This window comes from Panthera leo, chromosome F3, assembly GCF_018350215.1.
Source record: "Panthera leo isolate Ple1 chromosome F3, P.leo_Ple1_pat1.1, whole genome shotgun sequence".
Classification (NCBI taxonomy): domain Eukaryota; kingdom Metazoa; phylum Chordata; class Mammalia; order Carnivora; family Felidae; genus Panthera; species Panthera leo.
Window position 1 is genome coordinate 17,320,544 of NC_056696.1, and position 27,797 is coordinate 17,348,340.

Consider the following 27,797-nt stretch of genomic DNA (forward strand, 5'->3'; position numbering starts at 1 on the left):
CCCTCGGTGAGTGTGGGCCGGGCCCCGCGCAGGGACCCTCCACCTCGCCGGGGAGCGGTGCCTCTGCGGTGCAGGGAGGACTTTGGAGGACGATGCTGCATTTTCGGCCCCACGGCTTGCTTTCCCACGTGTCTGCGCGCAGCGCGGGCGTCACCTTCCCACTGTGCTGCTTGCTGTGTGCCACACGCCCAACTGAAGCTTCTGCTAAAGCCGAGCCAGCAGGTGCGCCCCTGAGGCGGCTGTGCTTCCTAGGGACCCTTAGACGCTCACAGCTCCCCCAGGTCTGTCCCCTGGCCACCGCCTCCACCCCCGTGACGCGGCCGCGTGCCACAGGCGCAGTAAGGGGAACTTTCCGGTCAGCACTCCGGCGGAGCTCCTGGCTCTTCTCAGATAACATCAGGCGTCAGGCCTTTATCTCCAAGCAGCGGTGAAGTACCACCTGCTGCATCTTGAAAATACTTGGAACAGAGGGCTCTTCCCTGTGCGATTTCCTCTGCAGGTTATTTGCACTCCCCCGGAAGCGTATGTCGCTGTGACCTGAAAAACTGGTAGCTGCCACGTGGTCACTGGTGGTAAATGACTGTAACCTAAGTGAGAGTTGAGCGGACTCTGCAGTTTGGAATCCCGCAAGTAGGATTTCAGTGGGAACCGGACGCCTAATTCAGGAATCGGTATCAGAGTAGCATCCCCGTGGTCTCTCGGAGGGACTGGTCAAGAAAGAGAAAAATCGCTCCTGGGCCCCAGCGGTCTGCTTTGTGAAATATGTTGTGAAGAAAAGGGGCTCGGTATTGCTGCTTGTTCCCCGTGAGGAGGACACGGATTGGAAAAGTTTCCGAAACCCCCCTCCCCCGCTTTTTTTATATATAATTCTCAGCTTTCTACAGATATGCAAGTTGGTTCCACGAAAAGGAGGGATATTTAGACAAATCAGGGTAAAAGACTAACTCTCTGGCCTCTGCTAGAATTTGGATTGCTTCAGCAACGATCGAAAGATTGAGCTGTAGATGCCCATGATATAGATATAGATATAGATATAGATATAGATATATAGATATATAGATATATTAGTGTCTCCTTTTATTACACTTCTGTGGAGGTTAGAAGTTCTATAGATTGAGGGGACCGCCAGAATTTGATGAGTGCAATGTGCCCTACAAATACGTACACTGTCTTTGCAGGGATATCTTGGGAAAGCGTTCCTGGCAAGGCCATGCATTGGGGAGGTTACGTTGTATCTTGGTCAAAAAACGAAGATCCAGTGTGGTTTCCGGTAGAATATGAGCTTCTAACAGGAGTGGACTTTTAAAAAGTTCTCATTTGGACATTTTATCCTTTTCAACGGAATTGAAATTCCGAATGATTTTTAATTTTTTTAAACAACATTTTAAACACCTGTGTTGTGTATTCATTGTAGAAAACTTAGAAACGTTTGTAAAGTACAAAGGCAACCATAAAAATAAATCTACCTACAATTAATAGTGTTATTTATGTTGTTAGGAAAATGAGATTTTCTAGTTACTTTGTCTTTTTTACTTCTGTAAGGTGGCTTAAGCATTTCTTTCATCATTAGATATTTTTCCCTTAATTTTAACACTGCATGGAATTCTATTATGAATTTATTTAAAAGTATTTAAGAGATTTTGAACTGTTTTTATCTTCTTCCATAGATTTCTTTTTCAGAAATGTTTTGGTGGGGCGCCTGGGTGGCTCAGTCAGTTGAGCGTCCGACTCTTGCTTTTGGCTCAGGTCGTGATCTCAAGGTTCTTGAGTTTAAGCCTTGAGTCGGGCTCTGCGCTGACAGCTTGGAGCCTGTGTGGGATTCTCTCTCTCCCTCGCTCTCTGCCCCTCCCCCGCTCGTACTCTATCTGTCCCTCTCAAAATAAATAAACAAACATTAAAAAAATGTTTTGGCATTCCCCAGCTATCCCACTCTTCCTTTTCCAAAAGAGAAGACAGAAATAGACCCTGCGGGCTAGTTCTAGTCAACACGCAGGTTCGTCCTTTGACCTCCCCGCTGACCCTGCCGGGGGGACCCTCTACCTCCATGAAAGTCTTGGGCTCTGCCCTCACCATCGGTTTCTTAGCCCTTCTTTAAAAAACAAAAAGAAAAACAGCAACTAGGCTCTCTTTTTCCCATGTAACCAATCCTGGCTTGTTCTGTGGAAGATAAGAGCCATCCGCCCCACACGCTGTGCTGTGACACGCTATCTTCCGGGGCATAGATGAGTCTTCTGGCTGTGTGGCACTGCTTTGTCTGAGTTTCTGCCGCCCTTGCAGAAAACACCATTAGGAGTATAAATCTGAAAAACAGGAAGGTCTCATCGCATTGAAGTCTTTCCTGTCAGCTCTCTGAATCTCCTGTAACTGCTAACAGTAGCAAAAACAAAAACAAAAACAAAAAATCACTTTTGATACTTTGGAGTGGAAGACAGTAAATTGCCCTTCTGAAAATCGACGTGAACGTACAGAATGTAACTTGGACCTTTCATCATATAACTTTTTTTCAGATTTTTCCTGGGGAGTTCAAGAGGAAAAAAAAAAAAAAAAACAAACAGCCCAGTGATTTCTTTTACCCAGAACCTCTTAATCTGAAGTTTTAAAAAACACTCAAACAAATATTTAGAGACACTGTCGTAGGGACTGTTGCTCTTTACAAATAGAAAAACTGGTGTTCAGGAAGCTACTTTTACCCCAAGAATGGAAATGTCCGTTGATAGCAAAGTCACCAACCCCTATCCTGATTCTGGAGTTAGTGCTCTTAATTAAATATATTCCATGAATTTGAACTCTGATACTAGACAGACGACTTGAAGAAATGTCTAGAGGTTCCCCCCATTTCACCCCTTCTATGTTGTGCCGTTTCCCTTGAGGTCAAGGGTGGGATTATTGTGCACGTCTCAAACAGAGAAGGGCCCGTGTCTGTGCTCTAGGTCTAGATGAAAACGTCACAGGACTGGGGATATGTGGGGAGATTTTGCCTTTCGTGGCACGTGTTTCATAACGAAGCCTTTTCTAAGGGTGCCTGTAAGGGACAGTTGCAAGTCTCACCGGGTAGAGAACCGCATCTGCACTGCTAGCTTGACTCACTGTCGTTTCCCAGACAGCAGCCCTGCGTCCCTGTGCCACTCGTGCCTTCTCCTTTCTTCACCTTCAGAGGTTCACTTTGTTGTCGTTGGCTTGTGTTTCCTCCCCAGCCCCCTTGGCCTCTGCTAGTACGTCCAGGTGCTAATGCCCACCTCTGGCTGTCGCTCTTTTCCTGCAGAGGGAGAACCGGAGACTACAGGAGGCCAGCATGAGGCTGGAACAGGAGAACGATGACCTCGCCCATGAACTGGTCACCAGCAAAATTGCTCTGCGAAACGACTTGGATCAGGTAAACTTGGTTGACCTCCCACCGTGACGACCTCCTCAAGGGCGAGGACTGAGTGGCGCCCACCACAGTCCCGCCGGGGCTCACGCTGTGCTTGATACCGACTTGGCTGCCTGTTGGATGGAGGGACGGGCGATGGGGCGGGAGGGGGCAGCTTGTGCTGATGGGAGAGGGCGGGAGACGCGGAGCCTTTGAGAACGGAGGGTTTGGGCTATTTCCAAACAGCATGTGCGACGTAGTTTTTTTATAACTCTCAACTTCTCTGGTGTCTCTTCTCTTCATTGGTACTTTTCCTAAGCCAAGGGCTGCCAGCATAATTACCCGGAGATATCAGTCACCAAGAGTATACGGATGCCCTTCAAACATTGGAGGGCACTTCTTTTTGTGGAACAAAAAGAATTCTCAGCTACAATAACTGTGAAGATTTTATATGAAGTGTGTACATTAAGACGTATGTCTTGTTGGATTGGGAGGCATTCTAGTGGCTACTAAGGGCCAAGGCCGCCTGGGTGTGAATCCTGGCATTACCGATTACTAACCCCATGACCCTGGGTGGTTCGGACCCTGCCTGTGGGTTTTGAATAAGGCAAAGCACTTGAGCAGTGTGCGTTCCAAAAATGTCAGCTGTTGCTAGAAGACCTTAAATCGTTCAGCTTCCCTGGTTCTTTCCACCATTATGGACAGCTTTAGGACTTCCTGTTTTCCATTGCTAGTGTTTTCTTTTTTTTTTATTTTTTAAATTTTTTTATTTTTTAAATTTTTTTATTTTTTTTAACGTTTATTTATTTTTGAGACAGAGACAGACAAAGCATGAACGGGGGAGGGGCAGAGAGAGAGGGAGACACAGAATTGGAAGCAGGCTCCAGGCTCTGGGCCATCAGCCCAGAGCCCGACGCGGGGCTCAAACCCACGGACCGCGAGATCGTGACCTGAGCCGAAGTCGGACGCTCAACCGACTGAGCCACCCAGGCCCCCCGAAATTTTTTTTTTTTTAAGTTTATTTTTGAGACAGAGAGAGACACAGCATGAACGGGGGAGGGTCAGAGAGAGAGGGAGACACAGAATCGGAAGCAGGCTCCAGGCTCTGACCCATCAGCCCAGAGCCCAACGCGGGGCTCGAACTCACGGACCGCGAGATCGTGACCTGAGCCGAAGTCGGACGCTCAACCGACTGAGCCACCCAGGCACCCCAGCATTGCTAGTGTTTTCAACGTAGTTGGCAAGATGGAAGGAGTCTTGTGCAGATTTAAAATTATCCCTCTTTTCTGACTTAAAAAGTGATTACTCCCAACAAATGGTGCCAGGGTCAGAAAAACTGAGCCTTATACTGTTGAACCTGTAAAAAAAACAGAGGTGTTACTTGTGTTCTAACTGCTTATTGACAACATTTAAAATACACACCTAATGGTATGAATATGATTAAATGTTTGAGATGGAAGGAGTTTGTTAAATGTTTACAAATGGTCCCTGCCTCAACTCCTTGTTCCCATACTAATTTTGCGGTTCCAAAGTTTCAGCCACAGGAAGATGGGCAATAAGACGACTATTAAGGAAAATCGTGCTAAAGGGGGAGAAGGGGAAGCTGAAGGAATCCACACTAGACAGAGTTTAAAAATAAAACAGAAACTCTGCTTGGGGACACAGGATGTAGAAGGTGGAAAAGCAGCCTGGTTAAGGGGTGGGGGCGGGGTGGCCCCTTTCACCGCAGAACTGCTCAGCCAGGCTGTTGGGAAGTTATTAGAGATGGCGTGAAAAAAGTGTGAGTAGGAGAGCCAGAACCAAAGAAGACAGAGGGCCTCCGTTCCATCAGGGCTATAACCAGCCTGACCTTGGCTGGTACATTTTTGTATTAATGAGACTCTATGGTGGTGAGTCAGTACTGTGATGAAATTCTTGTTTCATATTAGCTCTCCTAACAGCCTGACTCACATTTGATTCTGTCATTTTGAGTCTTGTATCCATTAATAGTTTTCTTACGATGGATAGCTAAATGAAAAAGCGCTCTAAGCAGTTGGGCTCTGCGGGGATGTGGTGAGATTCACTAGAGAGAGTTGTACATTGAAAGTTGTGCGGGAAGTGTATTTGATATTCTCTATCAAGCCCTTAAACGGATTAAGAAGTAATGAAATGAAATATCCACTGAGTGTCTACTATGCACCGAGGACTCTATTTAGGACTTTCATAGCATTAGCTTATTTAATCTCGCTAATGACTTGGCTCCATCAAGCAGGGATTATTTTAATCTTACATTTAAAAATGAGGAAAATGACATATACACTCTGACTTGGAAAACCATGCTAACAAAACAGAGACCTGATCAGAAATATGTGTGCAAGACTGTTAACTACTGTGTCACTTGGAAGAATAAAAAGTGGAAATAATGCCTATGTCCAATAGAAGGGAAGAACGAAAGTATATCTGTAAAATGTCTTTTTGGAATTGTTCTTCAAAACAGGGAAGATGATATAATAATATTTTTGTAAAACCATATATTTATCTGTATATAATGCTTGCATCTAAATAGCAAGGGATATGGCTGGCATAGGGCAGTCATGTTAGGAAAGAAAGCTGAAATCTACTTCAAAAGGAAAAACGCCTACAAGAAAATACATCAAAATATTAGTACTAGATATCTCTGCGTGATAAGAGTAAATCTAATTTGGGGTGCCTGGGTGACTCTGTCGGTTAGGTGTCCAACTTCAGCTCATGTCATGATCTCACACTTTGTGAGTTCAGGCCCCACATCTGGCTCTCTGCTGTCAGTACAGAGCCCACTTTAGATCCCCTGTCCCCCCACCTCTCTCTCTCTCTCTCTCTCTCTCTCTCTCTTTCTCTCTCTCTCTCTTTCTCTCTCTCTCTCTCTCTCTCTCTCTCTCTCTCTCTCTCTCTGCCCCTCTCCCACTTGGGCTCACGTTCTCAAAAATAAACATTAAAAAAAAAAGTAAATTTGGGGCACCTGAGTGGCTCAGTCGGTTAAGCATCTGACTTCGGCTCAGGTCATGACTTCGCGGTTTGTGAGTCTGAGCCCCACCTCGGGCTCTGTGTTGACAGCTCGGAGCCTGGAGCCTGTTTCGGATTCTATGTCTCCTTCTCTCTCTACCTCTCCCCCACTTGTGCTCTGTCTCTCTCTATCAAAAATAAATAAATGTAGGGGCGCCTGGGTAGCTCAGTCGGTTGAGTGGCCGACTTCGGCTCAGGTCATGATCTCGCGGTCCGTGAGTTCGAGCCCCGCGTCGGGCTCTGTGCTGGCAGCTCAGGGCCTGGAGCCTGTTTCAGATTCTGTGTCTCCCTCTCTCTGACCCTCCCCTGTTCATGCTCTGTCTCTCCCTGTCTCAAAAATAAATAAAACGTTAAGAAAAAAAATTCAAAAATAAATAAATGTAATAAAAAAAATTTTTTTAAGAGTTAATTTAATTTTTACATTCATCTTTATACATTTTTTTCAGTTATTTTATCTTTTATACGACCTTAAATACTTAACCACCCTTGGTTAAGTAATATTATGCATTATACCATTTTAAAAAATTTTTTTTCATGTTTATTTATTTATTTTGAGAAAGAGCTCAATCAGGGGAGGGGCAGAGAGAGGGGAAGACACAGGATCTGAAGCTGGTTCCAGGCCCTGAGCTGTCAGCACAGCCGGATGCGGGGTCGAACTCACAAACTGTGAGATCATGACCTGAGCTGAAGTTGGAGGCTTAACCGACTGAGCCGCCCAGGTGCTCCTATACCTTTTTAATAATCAGAAAAATATATATTACTTAAAAAATATTGCACCACCAAGAAAATCCATTTTGTGGATCAGTCTGGAAAGACTGCTACATGGACACTCCTGAAATAATTGACTATTGAGCACCTGGGTAGAGAGCTCATGTAGATACTCGATTCTAGTCCCTGAAGAAAAGATTCCTTGGTTCCTTCATTTTTGCCTCTTTCTCTTATTTCCTCCCTTTTTAAAAGAGTAAGACCTGGCCCCTGCCTGTTGAAACTTATTACCTAAGTGAAAGAATTTAAAAACTGCTATTTCATGCATATTTCCTCCTAACATCTGATTTTGCCATTTCTGCCTGAGTGGGGTTTATTTGCCTGTCAAAAAGCTGTCTGTGCAGTTTAGGTGTCCTGCCCCCCACCCCCCACCCCCAGCCAGGAAGGGCACCAGCCGCACAGAGAAAGCCCAAGCCCCGCCCCCCCTTCACCTGCTTCACCCCGTACTTTTCCATTCTCACTTTTATCCAAATCCAATCTCTTCATTAAAATAGCAAAACCTGGGCAGACATTAAACAAACACGAAAGCAGATTGTATTCAAGACAATATGTAAAGCAAACAAGCACTAATTTGGTAATTAGGTGTTCTTTAAAATAAATTATTCCTGGGGCTCCAGGGTGGCTCAGTCGGTTGAGTGTCCGACTTTGGCTCAGATCATGATCTCAAGGCTCGTGAGTTCTAGCCCCGCGTCGGGCTCTGTGCTGACAGCTCAGAGCCTGGAACCTGCTTCATATCCTGGGTCTCCCTCTCTCTCTCTGCCCCTCTCCTCATGCTGTCTCTCTCTGTTTCTCAAAAATAAGTAAACATTAAAAAAAATTTTTTTTTAATAAATAAGTAAATAAATTATTCCTTACCCGTGTCATTTTAGTGCCGGCTTTGGGCACCCTGGACACCTGGGCTCTTCATTTTCTCTCTGACACAGCTTTCTGTTTTGACAACTTGCCCTCCATCAGGCTCTTGAAATATGGACTCCTCAGCGATTAACGGTGTAGAAAGATACAACATCTCCATTTCAGTTTCAGTCGCTGCCTGCCTTCAAGCCCTTCCTGTCATTTCTTGTTCCCAGGGAACAAACAGAAGAGACATACCCAGTAGAAGACCATGCCTAGTCCTTCTAAACAGAGCAAGTTCCGTGTTAGACCAGAAGATCCATGTAATGAGTGGCAAAGTCTTTTGTTTTGTTTTAAATTGGACAGCTGGCTTGGCTAGTTCTTTGAGAAATCAGGTCTGGAAGATCCTCATCCCTGATGTGAGAGCTGAACCTTTTGGTCAGGTTATTGGTGGACTTGTGATTAAATCACAAGTCCTCTCTTATGTAGGTCGTAGAAGCCTTAGGTAGCAAGTAGAAGTCTCCACATCAATAAGGCGTTATAAGATGTGGGCAAGTGATTAGAAGACTTAATAGTGACAATAATCTTAACAAATTATGGTGAAGGTTTTACAGTTTGAGTTCAAAGATAGAATTTGAGTATCTGTTTAGTATTACGTTCCTTGAGATTCATTTAACATTCAGGATGACTTCTACTCAAGTATAGAAGTAGGCCGTACAAGGTATAGAGGTATAGAAGTAGGCCATACAAAGACCCAGAAGACTGCTTGTGGAAGGAGAACCAAGTTTTTTCAGATATAGTCCTTTCCTGATGAGCAGCAGAATCTCTCTGACTTTACTATTTAACATAGAGGAGAGACTCTGGATGAAGCTTCCTGGAGAATTCTAGCACTCCTCTCACATGGGACCCGCAGCAATTTCTGCAGATGTTGGAAATGTTCCTTTAATGTTCCAAAACTATAAAATTAAATGTCTAGGTATGGTGTACAGTTTAAGAACCTTAAATGTCCAGATAGCATTAACTATTCGGAAATTTACAAAAGGCTAAACATTGGGGGTGAATCTCTTTAAGAAACCAAACTTAGAATAACATTCACTTTAGAGTGTCATGATGTATATTCTCTTCACAAAATGGAAATTGCTGGGGCTACCGGAAGAGGATCCTTCTTTAGTAGGAGGGCTCTTGCTCAGAAATCCTGGGGTAGAACTTGAGCCAGTGGGTTGAAGTTATAGGGAGCTAGATCTTGGTTAGATTTTTAAGAACATGAAAATGGCCTGTATGGCTGTTCTTCATTCGCTGCTCTGTGACCCTCCATCAGAGACCTGGGGGAGGCGCTCCCTGCTTTGACTACAGTCATCTGGCTGGCTGCTCTAGAATTCGCTGTTTTGAATTTCTATAATCTACATGAGATCTCTTATAATTTATGAAGACTTAACTTGCAGCATGTATTTTGCCCACCTCTAATTTTAGGATGTTCTTTCGCTGTGTAGATTTCCTCTATAAAATCCAATGTTATCAGAACAAGTTTTAAAGTCTTTAAAAGGGATTTTTTCACCTCAGCTACCCAATAGATGCAAATTATCTGAACACCGAACTGTAACCGTTAGAATATGGGGACATCAGGAACTGGAAGACAGAACAGAGAAGCTGGAATGCCAGGACCCAGCAGACGGTGCTGGCCTGGCCATCTGGACGTGTGGGCGATACGGTGAAACACAGACACAAGGCCACCTGGCCAGTTTTCACAATTACTTGGATAATGTTTTGCTGTTGTCAGCCAGGGATGGCTTCTTCAGATAGCTGCCTCTCCTCTGCATCTGCGGTTTCCTCTACTGAACTCATCCTGTGGCCCTCCGCCACCTCCACTCCACACAGTAGCTTCAGCAGTGACTTGAGCGCCACATCCGTTCACTCACCAAATACTTCCGGAGCCCCTCCCCTACCTGGGGCTGGCCTTGGTGCTGAGGAAACAGCCAGGAGCGAAAGAGACGCGGTTCCTGCCTTCCAGGGCTGAAAGTCTGGTGGGCAGTACAAAGAAATCATACATGCATCTTGTCATTACAGATTGTGCTAAGTGCGATCAAGGGAAATTGGAGAGATTTGAGCAGAGGAACTGATTTAGATGGGGGGTGAGAAGCTGATTGAGATGAGGATGAGTGGGGCAGGGCTCAGGCCTCGCTTTACTGCAGATGTGAACTTGGAGCTGAGACCTCAAGGGTGAGGGGAGGGTCCAGAGTATGCAGTAGGCACATGTCAACTAAGTTCAATGCACGCACAGTGCTTTCCTGGCTAACTGGACTCTGTATCCAAGTTGAAACCAGAGTATTGTCTCGGAGCTTTTCTTGGCCATTCTAGAAACATGGTCTTTTCCGTTTGCATTCCTGGTCCATACATCGTTTTTCCTCATGGCTATCTCTGTCATGGGTTTTTGGTCTTAATTTCTCCTTGCTGTACTCACTGTCCTGTGGGAGTAGCCTCGTGAACCATTTTACCTCCGCCGGTCTTCGAATTTTCTCACCTAACTGTTGTCCATGGATCAGCCCCGTCTCCTCTCTGAGCTCACCCCCAACCCCCTTGCACTAACAGCCAGAAGCTTCCATAGGAGGTTCCATCCAGTCCATCTACATAGTCTCAGAGCGGGTGCTGTTGTGACATCTGGAAACGTGCAAGAAGCGTTTAGAACGTGCCTGCACTTTGGTGCCATCCAACTCAGAATTCAGATCATGGCTCTGATATTAGATGTCTGCCCCAGTCAGGTTATTTGCTCCCTCCAGACTTCCCAGTCATTATCTGTAAGATAATTCTTGCTGTGAGGATCAGAGATGGCGTGTGCCAAGCGCCTGCTGTATCGTTGGCATTCAGTGAGAGCAGCCACCCCCGGGTGAGCTAGGAGGGGAGAAATGGCTTTCGGTAGTGACGCAACAGTCGTAACTAGAGATTAGGTTCGGAGGAAGTATCCGCACGCTTCCTTCACCTTCTTTACCAGTGTGATGTGCTCTGATTTGCAGGCAGAAGACAAGGCGGATGTGTTGAATAAGGAGCTCCTCCTGACCAAACAGAGGCTGGTGGAGGCTGAAGAGGAGAAGAGGAAGCAAGAGGAAGAGACTGCGCAGGTAAAAGGCAGAGGTGGGCTGTTTCTTTACCCAGGAGGATCGGCCCGTGGAGCTGATGAATACAATAAGCAGGAAGTAAAATGACACTGACTCTAAATCAAGGGCCACCTTGAAGCAGTACATGTGAGTAGCGTGGGTCTCGACATTTCTTTTGAAGGGCGCTAGAAGACGAGGCCGCGTTTCTACCCTCCAACAGCTCTTAGGAATCTGCCTTGACTCAGATGTCTAGCGAGAGTGTTAAGCTTCCTCTAAGTTTAGTAACTTGGAATTGCGATCCAAGAGCCTTGACGAATCCGCAAAGTTTGTGTCGTGTCTCCAAGGTAATTGACTTCAGCAGTATTTTAGGAGGATTATGAAGCGGAAAGCCCACAGAGATCTCTGCTGCAAGCTGTCTCAGTCAGTCACGCCCGATTTTCCTGATTCATGCCTTAGAAGAACGTTCCTGGCAGAGCTCTCAACCCTTACTCCCGGGGGGAATAGAAAAAGCAGCTCTTTGGGAACAAGCCTTGTTGTTAGCACCCTCCAGTCATCGTACGAGTTGTGAGGCTGTTCAGCTGCAAGATGCCACCGTGGCAAAGGCGTTCCACATAAGTGACAGGAGGGGCCTCTCCACCCAGAGAGTTGAGGCTTCAGGCTTCCCTAAGAAAGAGCAGGCCCACTTCACCAATGTCCTCTGTCTGTCAGTCCCAGCCAGGCAGGATTAACTCACTTATTTTAATGAGTTTCATTCTAAGACATCAATAACACTAAATATAAAACAGAACATAAAGCGTTTCAAAGACCTGCATCCAAGCAGAAGAAATCCACTTAAGTTTCTGATGAATGGATGCATCCTTTAGCACCTTCCAGGGTTTATAAAAAGTGTTTCATGATTTTTTTTTTTAAATGATGAAATGACTCTTGGCATTTAGTGTGGACCAAGATTTTTTTCCCACTCAAAAATTTTCAGGAGCTGATCATCCAGTTTGAACTAGGCGTTTTGATGGGTTTTGTGTTTTTCTTTACCTCCTGCCTTTTGGGGGCCCAATTCAGTACTTTGGGTAAAGAATGAAGCTATTGGCAAATTAATTATCCTTTTAAGTTTATTTATTTATTTTGAGAGAGAGAGCGAATCCTAAGCAGGCTCCACATTGTCAGTGCAGAGCCTGAAGTGAGGCTTGAACTCATAAACTATGCGATTGTGACCTGAGCCGAGATTAGAAGTTGGATACTTAACTGACTGAGCCATCCAGGCTCCCCTGCAAATTAATTAGTTTAATCCATACTTCTTCGCTCTCCTTGGTGTGTGTGTGTGTGTGTGTGTGTGTGTGTGTGCATATATCCTGTGTTAATCATTATAGTGCCTTTGTGAGATAGCGATTATGCTCTTCGTGTGTCAGATAAGGAAACCATAGTTTTGAGAATTAAGTGACACTTGCTCAAAGCCCCTCAGCTTTCTAAGTCTGTCCTAAAGTCAGTGGGGCCTTACTGTAGGAGGGGAGGAGGGTGTGACTTACATCCTTAAATTATGTAAGACAGAGAACAGAGACGAATACAAACAACTAAGTTTGAATCAATATAACCCAGAAATTGCTTTTAGAATTTAAGAACATAGCAAACATGAAGAAATCTGGAAAGCATCCGACAATAAGGAGTCCAGTTATAAATCACAATCATGTGCGAATTAGCAAATACGGAGCACACCCCATTCATAACTGGGAGGCTGCCAAACAGAATTTATCCATTTATTCTGTTATGTGCTTAAAGATTAACCAGAGTGTTTTGTGTTTGGTTGTTTGGCCAACACCTGGGAAGAACTGAATGCTTCCTTTTTGTCTGGTGGCATGTGTGCTTTTTCACTACCTCCCTTCCCCGACCCTAGAATCCCGGAGCTGCTGGGCTACAAAAATAAGTGTGGTTTTCAGTTTAGCACCCAGAGTCGAGCATTTCTGCGACTGTAGTAAGTACCCGCATTGTGTGTCAAGCTAGCTCCTTCTGCAGTCACTGTTCAGTCCCTGAACCTCCTGACCTCAAGAGCTCTTACCTTCCTCCAGGTTTCTCTGACTCCAGCCTCAAAAACTTCCTGTTGCGACCTTCAGAGAGACAACAGTAGTGATAGGAGGGGGCTGGGAATGGAAAGGCCCAAAATGCTGCTTCAGTAATTTCTTTTTTTTTTTTAATTTTTTTTTAATGTTTATTTTTGAGAGAGAGAGACAGAGTGCTAGTGGGGAAGGGCTAGAGAGAGAGAGAGAGAGAGGGCGGGGGAGACACAGAATCCAAAGCAGGTTCCACCTCTGAGCTGTCAGCACAGACCCCGACGTGGAGCTCGAACTCACAAACCGTGAGCTCATGACCTGAGCTGAAGTCGCTCGCTCAACTGACTGAGCCACCCAGGTGCCCTTCAGTAATTTCTTACCTAGCAGTAAGATTATGCGCAACGTTGCCCTGATGTTTTGTTTTAGACTCTTCATAAGAATAAAGATAGCTTCAGAAGGGACACTTATTTAATAATATATTTATAAAGTAAGTGATAAGCAGCTCTATGATGGGCTCATAGGGCTCATATGTCTTACACATTACAGGAAAGAAATATTTCTGCATCTCTGGACATGATTAGGCTTTTCAAATGCTCGAGAAATAGCTTCAGAGAGGAAAATTTATCTAGTTGTAGTTGTTAACGTTGGCATTGACCAGACCGGGCCGACTTAAGTATAGGTGTTTGTGGAAATTGATGAGGACTTTGAGTCTTGATGTTTTGCATCCTCCCTCTCTCTAGCTGAAAGAAGTCTTTCGGAAACAGCTGGAGAAGGCAGAATATGAAATAAAGAAGACCACTGCGATCATCGCTGAGTATAAGCAGGTAGTGTGCTACTGTGGCTCATGTTGCTGTAAAAGTGATTATTCTTATTGTTTCTCTTTGGGTAAAAAAACATTTTTTTGTTTTTAGAGTTTTCAGAATAGTGACTACGTACATTCATTACACTGGGTGGCTTACTTTCTCCGCTGAAATAGACAGTGAGCGGACATGCTTGCTGATAACATGATACCGAACAGAACAATCTGTTGGCTGTTTACGATGTTTGGTAGATTCAGAGGAACAGGAAACTGTATTATTACCATTGGGATCCCGTCTCTGCCCTACTCAGAAGATGATTTCAAATAGACCTCCCCAGTAACATTTGCCTCTTTGCAGAGGACTAAGGTTTAGCGATTCCTCATCCCACATGGCTCTGTGGCCTTACCCAACTGTGGCCAATGCTAGCAGGAGACATTCTGTTGGGAACCTTTGATCTCTTAGCGGAGGGTTTGCTCTCCTTGAGGATGCATCTGGCCCTGACCCCATCGCCAGAATGCTTCCAGAAAGCCCTCTTTCCAGCTTGCGTAGTATCATCTCGTGCCTGCTGCTCATGCCTAGCACACGGCAAGGACTCCACATTGCCGAGAAAGCCTCGAGTGGACTGCTGAAGTTCCAGTGTTCCAGAATCAAGGCACCGTATTGTGCCACCTCCTCAGCTTAAGAATTTCTCTGGGGTCTCTTGCCTCATATGGGAGTTTGAAGTCTGATTCTTACTCTTTTTTATTAACATGTGTTTTTCTGCTTAGAAATGAAATTTCTGTTCCTCATGGAAAATTGAGAAAGGGTAGAAACGCACAAAGAAACCCTCCCCCCTTAACCTTGCCAATTAGAAATAATCACTGTAATATACTGAATATGCATTGCTGCTATGTAAATAAAAATGTGAGTTATGTCATCCATGCTGATATTTGCGACCAGTGCACTTCATATATTATGAACGTCTTTTCAGAAGGGTTCTTCTCCTTTGTGGAAGATTGCTTAGAAATAAGGCTTCAGAGCTGTCTTACTCTCTTTTATGATAATCAATATATGTTTATTTAATGTCTGCTGTCTGAGAGGCTTGATTCTTTGGGGGAATAAAAGAGGAGTTAATTCAAGTTCTCCCCTTTAGACGCTGCTCTTGTAACAGGGAGATAACACCTGTGCACAAATAAGAGAAAAGGGAACTTACTGACCATGGGAAATAAAACCCTTCCTGGAGGAGGGTTGATTTGAGCGGTGCTTCGAAGGCGAGGCAAGATTTGGGTGTGCGGAGGCAGAGGAGGAAAGAAATGGGGAACAGAGAACACACGCAAAGCCACGGAGATAAGTTAGCGAATAGAAATAGTTTTGTTTTGTCAAGAGTTTCAAGTACAGAAAAGAAGTAAAGGTGAGTTGGGTCCCAGTTCAAGGAGGGTTCTTCAGTTAGACTGAGGAGCTTGGATTTTATTCTGTTTATAGTAGGAATGTTTGAGCAAGAAAGTGGCATGATGGGGGAAATACTGGTGGCACTAATCTGTCCCAGTGAGAAATGTGAAACCAATGGGGAGTCCCACAAGCAAAGATACGGACCAGTAAGAGGCTAACAGCAGAGGCCAGGTGAGAAAATACAGGGCCCTGAACTAAAATAAGTAGTAATGAAAATGGAGAAGAGGAATGTAGTCATTTCTTGCGAGACCAGGGAAAACACTGATCCCTAGATTTTCCGATTGGATAACTAGGAGAAGGGATGGGTAGACATTAGCCAATACGAGGAACATTAAAGACCATGCGCTATGGAACTTGCCATCACTGCAAATGGGTTTTTTCCATCCCCACATTAGGCCATGGGTGGCCGCCATATGTAGCACTCTTCAAAATAGTAATCTTTGGGACTGTTCTCGAATATTATCTGGCAGGCACTACCAGTCATGTAAAGGCAATGGACCCATCTGTCTGAAGATAATTAGGACATGAAACATAATCCAAAAGCATTCTATAGTTGGAATTGGCTATTATTGTCCTTATTATGGAATCTTCGGGGTTATTTGAAAGGGTTTCTGGTTTGCCAAAATTACTGAGGAGACTGCTTCTTTTTCACATCAGCCGATACAGCCCTAGTCATCATTTACAGGCTGAGAGCTGGAGAAATCAGAAACTGAACGCAACCAGCAGGCCCTGCTCTCTAGAGCCATTTTTTGAGTAGACTGGGATTTTTAAAAAAATATCTGTTTTGATAATAGAAGTAGATCTTTTACGTTTTTAGTTCAAGTTGCACTTTAAAATTTTACATCCCCTAACATTTTTTACTCCATTTTTTCAAAAATAAAAGATTCATATGTTACTCAAGGAATTTGAACTTCTAGTATTTTTTTTTAAGCAAATGGCTTGTTTGTTTGTCTGGTTGGTTTTAGCTTTGAAAGCGCTGATTTCTACCTGTCCCTAGTACTTCTTGTTAGCACCTTCTTTCAGAATCAGTAATGATCAGATTTTCTTTAATGAGCACTTACTATAGGCCAGGTGCTATACTGAATCTTTTATGTACATTTTTTTCCCCATTGATTATCACAGCACGGCACTTAGTATTGAGGAGAGAACTGAAGCTTAGATTCGTGAGTTTGCCCAAGGAAAGTACTAGAGCTGGACCTCAGGCTTTTTATTTCACTCCATGTTGCCAAACCACGAGATCAGAATTTTAGTCTTTATTAATTTCTGGTCATTTTAACTGTTTTATCCCCTCTGCCACGTTTTAGGGAAACTCTGGTAATTGAAAACAGAGACTCTCTGTGTGACTGTAGACACGAGCAGTTTCTGGTCCAGCATTCTTTTCATCAGATTTCCAGAATGGTACCTTGCACAGAACTGACACTCAGCAAAGATGCCATAGGTTGATTCCAAAATAGGACAGGAATCCACTGGAACTAGTCACAGATTTGGCTAGTGACAGAAATCAAAATACCCCACGTGTTTTTCCTCTAATTAAGACTAAGATAGGCTTTACACACAGAACACTGTCAGGCTTTCTGATGCGCATTGCATTTGTGGGGCTGTTCTTTTGCTCAATCTCTTTAGCATCATCCGAGAAGCGAGAGTAATTCATATGAGTTGATAAACAGTCATGTGCCCGTGCTGTGCAAGAGTCGGTCTACTTTCCAGTAAAGAAACTCTTTTCTTTTCTTCAGATCTGCTCCCAGTTAAGTACCAGACTGGAGAAACAGCAAACAGCCAGCAAGGAGGAGCTGGAAGTGGTAAAGGTGAGGAAGAATGAAACAGATCTCTGGTATTTCTTCCAAATTCACACAGTCTTTAGTCAGTCCCGGATAGGACGATCCCAGCCCGTGAGGATGCCCCACGGGCAGGACAGTTTGTGAGACATCACACCCACCCTGCCCCTCTCGTTGTTTCAAAGGATTTAGGAATTGTGGGAAGCAGCATCTGTCTCCGACTGGGGCACGATCCTCTTCCCAGCCAGCAGAAAGGTTGCATCCCCATAAATCTTAGGGCTTGTCAGAGGCAGGTGGTAAGGACTTTAGCCTTGTCCCAAGAGGCCCCTGAGCATTCTGGGACAGTAGACAGCTGGGAGGCCTCTGCAGCCTGCATCCCGCATCCCACCTGTGCCTGAATCGATGTGGCTTCGGGGTGCAACCCAGGAGGATCATCCCATTGCTCTCCACCAGTTTTTTAGAGGGTTGTTTTTAAAGAAAACCAATGGCATTTCTTTATATACTGCCCCCTGGTGGTAAAACTCCTTTTGTTGATTATGTGAAAATAGCAATCGCTTATTCCATAGAAACCACAGTAAACCACGTGAATTGGTCTTCTTAAGAGGCAGTGTGGGCACACCCAGCTCTTGTGATCTGTGTTACAGAAACCTGACAGAGTTCTCTTTGAATATATTCGGGTTTCATGCTAGTGAATAAATGCATTCATTTAACAACTTGGACAAGTTATTTACCTCTCGAAGCTTTATTTTGTATCCTGTAAAACAGATATAACATTACCTGCCTCATCAGGTTATTTTGCAGATTAAATAAGATAACATATACAAAGTGCTTAGCTTAGTAGTTGGCATACAATAGATACATATTTTTATAAGTTTATAACCTGAAAACCTGAGACATGAGAACTGAAATATGAATGAACCTTGTTCTGACTTTGTATTCCAAACGTGTTTTTTTCTTAAACATTCTGAGATTATTAGTGACTATAAAGCTGGTCATCTCCCCGCCCAAACCCTAGAATTCGGGGCTCATACCTTTGCTCTCTGGTCCACCTTTACCCCTCTTCGTACTTAGCCTTTATCATTCTTTTTACACTGACCGACACTCAGTTGATGAAGTGCCTTGGCATAAAAGGGTTCACCATCCTGAACTAAAATCTTTGTGGAAATAGAAATGAAATGGATTTACGTGGATACTCGAGGTTTTATTGAGCATCCAACTATGTGCACAGCTATTAGACTTCTATTGTTTTATGGAAATTATGTATAACAGGAAGCTTAGAATTTTCCTGCAGGAGCAAGTTATACATATGCCCATGAAACCTTTAGGAAATAGTTCAAAAGCATGTAAGTCAGCGTTGAGTTGGATGACAATCCGGGTTGTAGAGAAAGCAAAATCATAAGAACTACAGACCAGAGATGACTTTATGGAGGAGGTTGGACTGAAGCAGGATGGGTAGAATTCTGTTAGAAGGATTTTAAAAAGACATTCTGGGGGCACCTGGGTGGCTCAGTCGGTTAAGCATCCAACTTTGGCTCAGGTCATGATCTCATGGTTCACAGGTTCAAGCCCTGTATCGGGCTCTGTGCTGACAGATCAGAGCCTGGAGCCTGCTTTGGATTCTGTGTCTCCCTGTCTCTCTGCCCCTTCCCTGCTTGCATTGCCCCTCTCTCTCTCTCTCTCTCTCTCTCTCTCTCTCTCTCTCTCTTTCTCACACACACACACAAATATATAAACATTAAAAATTAAAAAAAAATTTTTAATGACATTCTGGAAAACACTGTTATTGAAGACCCAGAAATTGGAATGAGCATTTTGGTATTTCATCAAGGAGACTGTGTGATTAGCATATGTACGAAGGAATAGAGGGAAATACTGGATAAGGAGGTAGGGTTATCTAATGAGAGGCCATGATATTCGGGAAGAGGAATTTGAACTTGTTTTAGCTGAATAAAGAATAACTAACACCTATTAAACACTTACTGTGTGTACTGTTCCAAGGATTTCCCCATTTAATCCTCACAGCTTCTGAGAAGGTAGATACTATTATATCTTCTTTTTAATGATTTACCATGTCTTGTTTTTATTGATGATTACTAAAATAGGTAATTCATGATCTCAAGGTCACTTAGCCGGTAAACAGTAATGCCAGGATTTGAACCCAGGGAGTGGGACTCTACTCTCCACACCCTTAGTCATTTCCATACTACATCCTGTTTCATCAGAGCTACTTCCTTTTCATTTCGTTTGGCGCGATGCTGCAGCTTTTGATTTTTCCATCCTCCCATGAAACCGTTCCCCCTTAAGATAATCCTCTACTCTGTGATCAGAATGAGCATTCCCCAGTGTATATTTGACTCTCTCTCTGCATCAGTTTAGGCTTAGATTGGCCACATATAGGAAACCCAAATCAACATTGGCTTAAACATAGAAGATGTTGATTTTCTCATGTAAAAATAAGTCTAGGGCTAGAAAGATCCGTGGTTTCATCAGCAGTCCAAGCTCATCAGTTATTAGTGACCCACATCCACAGCATTAGCGACCTTCCATCCTCACGGTGACCTAAAAGTCAAACCTGTCAACTGGAGTTTCTTCCATCACACCCACATTCCATGGTAGAATGTTAGGCTGGAAGGAGATGCGACGGGACGGTACTAGGGCCCAGCTCCAGCAGGGTGAGCTCTAAGTAGCTTCCTTAAGCTCCCTACCACACATCCTTCCGCTCACATATCAGAACTTAATTTCATGGGCACACCTTGCCTCAGGGGAGTCTGGGAAATGGCACCTTGTAACTGGGCAAACTGCCAGCCCAAATAAAATCAGGAGTTCTGTTATCAGGGAAGAAGGGGAGCGCTGCGTCAGGCTCACCGCTGGCAGCGCGGGAGACGGATCTGGTGGGAACCTGCAGTCTCTACCACAGCTTTGTACTCAGCGTGTTCGCCTGACTGCAGCGTCATGAGGCTCATTGGTCTCTCTCCAACAGATAGCACAGGATAGAGTGAGTGAATGCATTTTCTGTAGGATAAAAGCAGGATTCGATAGCATTACATTTAAGGACCGTTACATCATGGCCGTGGAGAACCCTTCTCACTTCCTGCCTCTCCCTTTTGCGCCATTTACTCCCGCTCGAGCCATCTCAGGCTCCCTGCGGTCCTGTGAAGGGCCGGTGTCTCTGCACACAGTGTTCTCCCTGCTGAAATGTCCTCCTCCCTCAGTTCAGCCTAATAACACTGCTTACCCAGCTTGGTAAACTTTTCATCATTTAAGATCAAAAGCCACCACTTTAACATTTTATTTGGTCAACAATAAATATATATAACAAATACTTGCTGTGTGCCGATTTAGTGCCAGTAGCGGGCTGATTATCCTCAAAAGGTTCTTGAGAGTTACAAATATCTTTTAAGTGACTAATGAATATTAATCAGGTAGGAATCTGAAGAGTGCTTTAAGGATGGGAGAAGAAAGAAATCAGTGGGGGCTGAGAAGGTGACTTTTAGGGATTCAGGCCTGGGATGGGGGAGCTTGGACATGTCAGAGAAATCATTTAATGACCAGCTGAATATGGATTGAAGGAGGAGGCAATGAGAAGATAACCCCAAAGTGTTCAGGCCTAAATGGTAGAAATAGGCACAATGACACAGAAGCGTGGGGAGAGTTGCTCTGTGTGTGTGTGCGTGTGTGCGCGCGTGTGTGAAGAGAGGAGTATGGTTTCTGTTGTGGACAGATTATAATGATAGTACATTAAAATAGAAATATTCCATATATTTTAAGACAACAATAGCACTGTTGTCTTGAAGAGAGTGCTGTGTGCCTGACTGGCAATCTCGGCATGTGGCAGAGTTACCTTCATTACCTGGAACAGTAATGGTCATCTTTGCTTAAAGCTGAACAAAAGGACCTAAGCTTTATTTGTGGGAAGGATAGATTTAGGTTAGTCATCATGCCCTTTCTCAGTCTGCTGTGGGCTAGGTACTTAAACTCTGAGTTTCTTCACGGGTACGATGGGGGTTTTAATAGTACCTGATGACCTCGCTGTAGGATTAAACGAGACACTGCTCGTAGAGCGTATGGCATGGCGCTCGAGGAAGAGGAGTGGAAGCCCAACATTCCTAGAACAGATTTCAGAGAGATGCTATAATATTTTCCGTTTCCAGGGTCTCCCTAGAGATACTTTATGGAAAAAAAGGAGCACCTATCTTGCAAAGTTGGGTTTTGTGCTGACTAAAACCATTTTGGTGGCAGCACAAGACAAGTAATTACCTCCAGAAACAGACCTGCATCTGATGACCACAAGCAGAGTCTCAATAAAACCCGTGTCCTGTTGTTTCAGGAAGCGCGTTATGCTATGAAATGGTTTGAGGTTGGTTATCCCTTTCGGATGTTTCAGGGTAAGATGATGACGTGTAAACACTGCAGTGACATTTTCAGCAAAGAGGGCACTTTGAAACTAGCGGCCATCAGCAGAGAGGACCAGGGGATCGAGCCGGACGACGAGAAGGACTCCCTGAAGAAGCAGCTGAGGGAGTTGGAGCTGGAATTGGCGCAGACCAAGCTGCAGCTGGTGGAGGCTAAGTGCAAAATCCAGGTTGGTGATCTGGTAAAGGATCAACAGGAGCAAACAGTTAGGGCGCCGGGACACCTTCTCACGCTTTGGAACGTGCGTGTCTGGCTCAGAGTCTGAGACGCTTCCATAGGTGATTACGTTGTTTGCCTACCGAGGTGTCCCGCGTAGTCGCGTGTTACGTCATCGTGTTTAAGCAGTGACATAAACGCATAGTTTTAAATGAAAATGTAATAATTAAAATGAGATCTTGGGGGAACTTAGGCATATGCTTTTTCCGGTTTTTTGTGTTTTTTGCCAAGGTCCTTTCTCATCGAACTTAGCCACTTTGGTAGCTGATCCTGAAAATGAAAGGCCAGACTTTCTCCATTATCCCTCCCTGAACAGTTGAACATTGGCTGATACCCCTGCTTCTTGGAGGGGCTTTCTATCCTTCGTCTTTCCCTGGTTTTACCAGATCCCTTTTCCCATAATCTCTTTCCATGTTGGAAGATAACATAATTAGAAAAATCATCCTGGATTCTGATGGACTGTTCCCCATTCCCTTTTCCCCAAGATCCTTACCCATCGCCATAACCTATTTTTGTGCTGGACCCTGTATGTCCTCAGGGGCAAAGACCATGTGTTTGGAACTAGAACTCATTCATGCTTACACTATCAGTGAAAATTCAGATTCAGCCCATGCACACGTCTATGTTTAGTTGTGGTTTCGAACCCGAGCCTAAATTCAGACCGAGATTGCCCAGGGTGGGGGGGGTGGGGGGGGGGTGGATAAAATGAGGTTTCATTTCACTGTTCAGAGAAAGCAGTTTCTGATTTTCAGCGGTAACTCTTTTAACTCTAAAGTGCATTAAGAAGCCAATTTAATCTCTCCTGGGTTTTGTGGGAGGAAAGCTATGGCTCATACAGACTTGGGGATTCCAAAAAGCAGTATACTCTTAATTTGGGGGGCAGAGGGTAAACATTTATACAATGCAATGATTTTCTTTTTTTAATTAGGAACTTGAACATCAGAGAGGAGCCCTTATGAATGAAATCCAAGCTGCAAAAAACTCTTGGTTTAGCAAAACCCTGAACTCTATCAAAACGGCCACGGGCACCCAGCCGCTGCAGCCACCACAGGCCACCCAGCCACCCAAGGAGAGCACATAGTTCCAGCCTCGCCCGAGCACAAGAGCACAATGATCAAAGTGACAGAAACCCAGGAGGACTCTCCCCAGTGTCCCTTTGAAGGAAAGTAAAGGAGGCCAGAAAGCAAGCCAGAATCTTTCAGTAGCTCTCTTTCTTGTTTGATACTTTTCAAAGGGATGTTACTTAAACTGCCCTGACTTATGTTGAATACCTGTTTTCGAGCTTCTTCATGGGAGGCCACGTTCAGTTCCATCATAGTGATTACACATTATTTTATATGCCTGATGTTTAGTTGGAAATAAGTAATTCAGAACTAAATGCCTTTTATTTAGAACTAATTATTCGTAATTACTTTTATCTTCCATAAAAATGGAGATGTCTTTTATTCCAAGGTTGAAGTGATAAGATGATATTTGTCACAGCAAATAAAAAAAAAGAAGAAGAAAGAGAGAAAAAAAGATTGAAACCGAAAGCTCTTAACTTTTCAGGACTTATTCACAGAAAGCACACTGTGGGGCCATTCGTGACGACCATCAGGTTTCTTCCCGAAAGTGATTCCCTGGATAACGATAATCCTGTCCAAAGAGTAAACCTGGGATTGAGCAGTCCCCAAAAGGAATTAGTTTATTTTCATTTTCTGTTGGGTATATCTGGAAGTGAAGTGGCAAGAATCATAGAATAAGATAGACTATTGACAATACACGCTAGATGAAAGGCACTGGGATTTTGATAAACGCAGGAGAAGATAAACCATTTGGCCCTAGTATTCTAACGGGTCCTTTTGAGAAACTCTGCATGGGGATTGCATATTCCTAAGTATGAACACTTGCAGCAAACGTGAAGTCAGGAGGGTCTAGTGTGAGCGGCAGCATTAGGGAACCTTTACCAGACAAGCCTAGAGAGGCCCAGGTTCAGACACTGTGCTTAAAATGAAATGGAGAACCAGGGACAGAGTATTTCATTTGATATTGACATATATTTGCTAAGGAAACACTAATATACTGTAGCTTTTTAAAGTTATGAAATGGGAAATACAGGCCAGCTTCACATGATCTTAGTTTACTGTTGGGCAACTTTTCCTGATTTCTGTATCTCCCTACAAATGTGCCCTTGGTACCCGAGAGGAAGAGATGCGAATGCATTGGTAACATTTTTGATTGAATACAAAACCTTTATAGAAATACTTATCTCCTGGAAAGGGAAAGCTAGTGTTTAAAAGTTGGTGGAAATTGTTTTTTCAATGATATTTAACATGTCTGTGTGGATCGTCCTTGCAGGAAATCCTTTGGTAAGGACAAAACCAATTTTCCCATCTTCTAAGCTAGTTTGGAGGCCTTCGGTCCTTTGCACCACCCAAACTGCTGCCAGCATGTACAATAACATTTAGTGATACTCATCCTTGGCTTCATTGTTGAACACGTTCTTAGCAAGGACCTTAAACTCTGTAGTGCCACAGGGATTCTCGTCTGTGCCACATGTTGCAATTAAGAGTAACACATTCTTGGAAGTAAAAATTAAGGAAGAGCCATCTCGACTCCGGGAGCACGTGCTACAAGTTGCTTGTGGTAGATCCTTTCCTCCAAAATGATCATTAAACTCTAAAAAGTTAAGTCCCCTTCACTTGTGTTTATATCATCTACAACCCATTAAACAGATATGGATGTTACCCTTTGTTACACTCATCAAATAATACTTTTTTTACAGAATTATTTGTTTGGTCCTGACATCTTTCATTATAATATTCATTTCCTTGTACCAAAAAGAAAATAATCCAGCATTCTTGAGTGTGTGTTGACTAATATTCCCTACTCGGTGATTTAGAAAAGGTAATCTTTTTGTTGTTGTTGTTTAAATATAATGGCTAGAAAAATTGCATCTTGGTACTTGTTTCTGTAAATCATTCAGTATAATTTTTTAGCTTTGCTGGTACTTTATGCTTTTATTCCAGGAAGCCTTGTACAAGTTGCCTTATGAAATGGCCAGCTAAATTAAAGATGTTCTTTTGTGTTTTGTGACTCTCATAGTTTTACTGTAAGAGCTCTTTTTAACCTCTAAAAATCAGCACATTCCACAGAATGCCTAAATTGCAGTATTTTCCTTACATCGCAGTTGAGGGACAAATAGAATGGCTGTGGGTTCAGTCCTTACCTGTACACCTGGCTCAGTTCCAGAGCCCCTAACATCTTTTTTTCTTTAAACAAAATCACCAGGTACCTGCATTCCAAATGTGTAATGTCTTTTGCATTTTCTCTTAACTCTTTCAAAAGATTTTAGTGGCCATCTATAGATTTTTTTCTTCTTCTCCAGTTCCATATCATACTTAGGTACGTGTATTGGTACCATAAGTCTGAACTGTTCCTTTGTGCAATGCCTTTGGGTCAGTAGCAATACTAAAGATAGAAAATTCAAAATTTGGTATAGGATGTGATTATTCATTCAATATGTTCTCATAGCACTCTCCCAAACCACATATCCTTCCCCACATACAGTTTGCAAACTTGTGCATCCCGGTATTAAGTAACTGCTAGTTTTAATTTCACTTATTTTGAAACATATTTAAAAATTGCCACTCTTCTCTTGAATTTCTTTTAGATATCAACTAACCCAAATATCTAGGAAATTTCCAAATATTCTAGAGTGTTTTTTTGTCTTTTCCTAGGATATGTTGTAGAAAACATTCCTCCAAAAAATCCAACATTTGCAGAATTCTAAAGAGTGATGATTTCTTCTTTCATTAAATTCTGCAGAATAAATTAAGGGAATGAATTTCAATTTCATAGTTCAGTTCATTAGCTTTTGTATCTCGAGACTCTTGTTTAACACATTCTTTCAAGCTGAAAGAAACCAGGCTGAATTTTGCGGTGCACATGTTTGCTAGCTTCCCACATCCCAAGCTATGGCACAATTTGGTTATATTTAGTTACATATAATTTAATGCAAAGATATTCTCAGTTACCTAATGTCCTGTTTATGAGTGCTTATCAGAAACACTAATAGGAATGTCATATGGGCCTACGACCTCTCTTTCCATATATAACCTCTCTTTCCCTCTCCCAGCTAGTAAGTTAGTAATTTCTCCACTGGTCGTCTTAAATTTCCATAGTAAAGTACAAAAGCAATCTTTGCACTGATGTTGGGATATTTAATAATAATAGTTATCTTGTTTCATATTTTTTCCAAAATTTTCATTCCTTTATACTATGTATTAATATTTATTTTTCTCAAACACCTCCTCCATTTCCTTAAAATATTTAACAGTTAATAGCTATGGCTTTATTTCCCAGAGGAAGTGAGAAAAACAAGAGAATACACAGTTTAGGGTGTGAGATGAGAAATCCTTAAAGGAGTTGATTTGTTACTGAGGATGAAGATCATGTATCTAACTAATGTAAGGGATCTTGTTTTCTGTAGCTGAAATCAGCCTAATTATCCTGCCAGAGTGGTTGTCTGATTTCAGGACCTCTTTAAGGGAAAAATTTAAAAATAAATTAAAAAAATTAAATACCTGGTCTGTTTTCTCTCTCTGGGAAAGAACACTTTTAATTACTCAGCAAGAGGATTCTATTGTACAACTTCCTCGTTAAAACGAACCACAAAGTCTAAAATAGCTCTGCTTTTCTTGCTTCAGTTACAAGTAAATGAGACAATGGACCAACTCTGTTGTTTAACTTGAACACCGTTAGATTTGCGTGTGCGCGTGAGTGGTAGGGTTCCACAGGGAACATCCCTGCCTTTCTTGTACAGCCAGGTACCGTGCCACTGAATACAGCCGAGGCCAACCAAAAGTCTAGTGGCCCGTGTCTCCTACTACCAAATACAGAACTGTCTTTCCCTCTGGTTGCCATGCTGACGTCACGCTGAGCTGGAACTGTTCTAGAACACCTTTCCTTTCGCAAAGTGACGTCCGTGTAATACAGGCAAAGCCCTTAATCTTAGGAATTCCCCTCTCTCCCAAAAGTTAACCAAAATGAACACCTCCATGTGGGCTGTACCTCCACAGCTGATGACTGTGAGATGTGAGGAGAAAAGTAGGTGTTTACAAGTAGCTTAGGGACTACAGTGGGCTGTCAGGTGTTCCCTTCCCGGCTTCCATCTAAAAGACTGCACGGCCAGTGTCTCTCCGAATGAATTTGTTACATGTTATAAAGACATCATCAACATGTCCATTCTCTCCACCTCCGTCCTTGGTCTGTCATTAGTAGTATTCTGAAAACTTTAAAGCATCGTTGAGTAAAAACCAAACATTTTAAAGTTATTTTCCTTTTTCATTGGCAATGAGTTAAAACATGTAAAATCTTTTCCATTAAAATGTAACGTTTAATAACTATATTATATGTGGAATAAAGTATGAGGAAACTCAATTATAAGTGTATAAATGCATCAGGACCCTGGTGTCATGCAAGCACAAGAATAAAGCTGGAGATGGTCCCAGAATCCAAGATGACCCAATAGCCTTTTGCCTCACTTTCTCCATTTTTGATGTTTTGCATAACGTCTGGATCCTCAGTTCAAATGAAGGAAGAACTTTCTCAATGAGCATCACTTCCTTTCTTTCAACTCCTACCTTTCCCTTGCTGAGGAGGTAGCAGAAATTCTGTACCATTTATTTTTATGAGTTCTGTGATTTTGCCCATGACTTCTCTGATGAAAACAGGTTCTAGAAGAAAGGAGTTGATTGTAGTGCTGACTACAAAAGAAACATGGATGAGCAGCCTCTGTGAACACTGACCAATTCGATGTTTCCATAATTCCATGTATTATGTATAGTACATGCTATCTGTAAATGTAATGCTTGTTAAGAAAAGTGCAATTTATTGTACATTGTCCCAAGAAATGTTTACTTTTTTAACAGTTATGAACTTGGATTAGTATCTTGTTTTCATGTGTGAATGAAGCCTTGTGAAATAAACAAATTCAACCAAAAGGTGACAAGGTGACTATTTCTGTGAGTCGGTGATGTTTTCAGTGGTTTGTGTTGCCCCCTTTGGCCCCACTAAGTAGTAATAAATGT

General features: G+C 43.1%; 1 protein-coding gene across 11 annotated transcripts in view; it reads left to right on the plus strand.

The window, feature by feature from the left end:
* RABGAP1L (RAB GTPase activating protein 1 like) overlaps positions 1-27,681 on the plus strand; it is a 755,410-nt gene extending 727,729 nt beyond the window's left edge. For all 11 annotated transcript variants that reach the window (XM_042925081.1, XM_042925083.1, XM_042925080.1 and 8 more), the window contains 6 exons: positions 3,263-3,373; positions 10,975-11,079; positions 13,835-13,918; positions 17,056-17,127; positions 21,482-21,679; positions 22,655-27,681. In XM_042925081.1, coding sequence (XP_042781015.1) covers positions 3,263-3,373; positions 10,975-11,079; positions 13,835-13,918; positions 17,056-17,127; positions 21,482-21,679; positions 22,655-22,807 — 723 coding nt within the window. In that variant the 3' untranslated portion in view covers positions 22,808-27,681. The remainder of the gene's footprint in view (positions 1-3,262; positions 3,374-10,974; positions 11,080-13,834; positions 13,919-17,055; positions 17,128-21,481; positions 21,680-22,654) is intronic.
* The last annotated feature ends 116 nt before the right edge of the window (positions 27,682-27,797 follow it).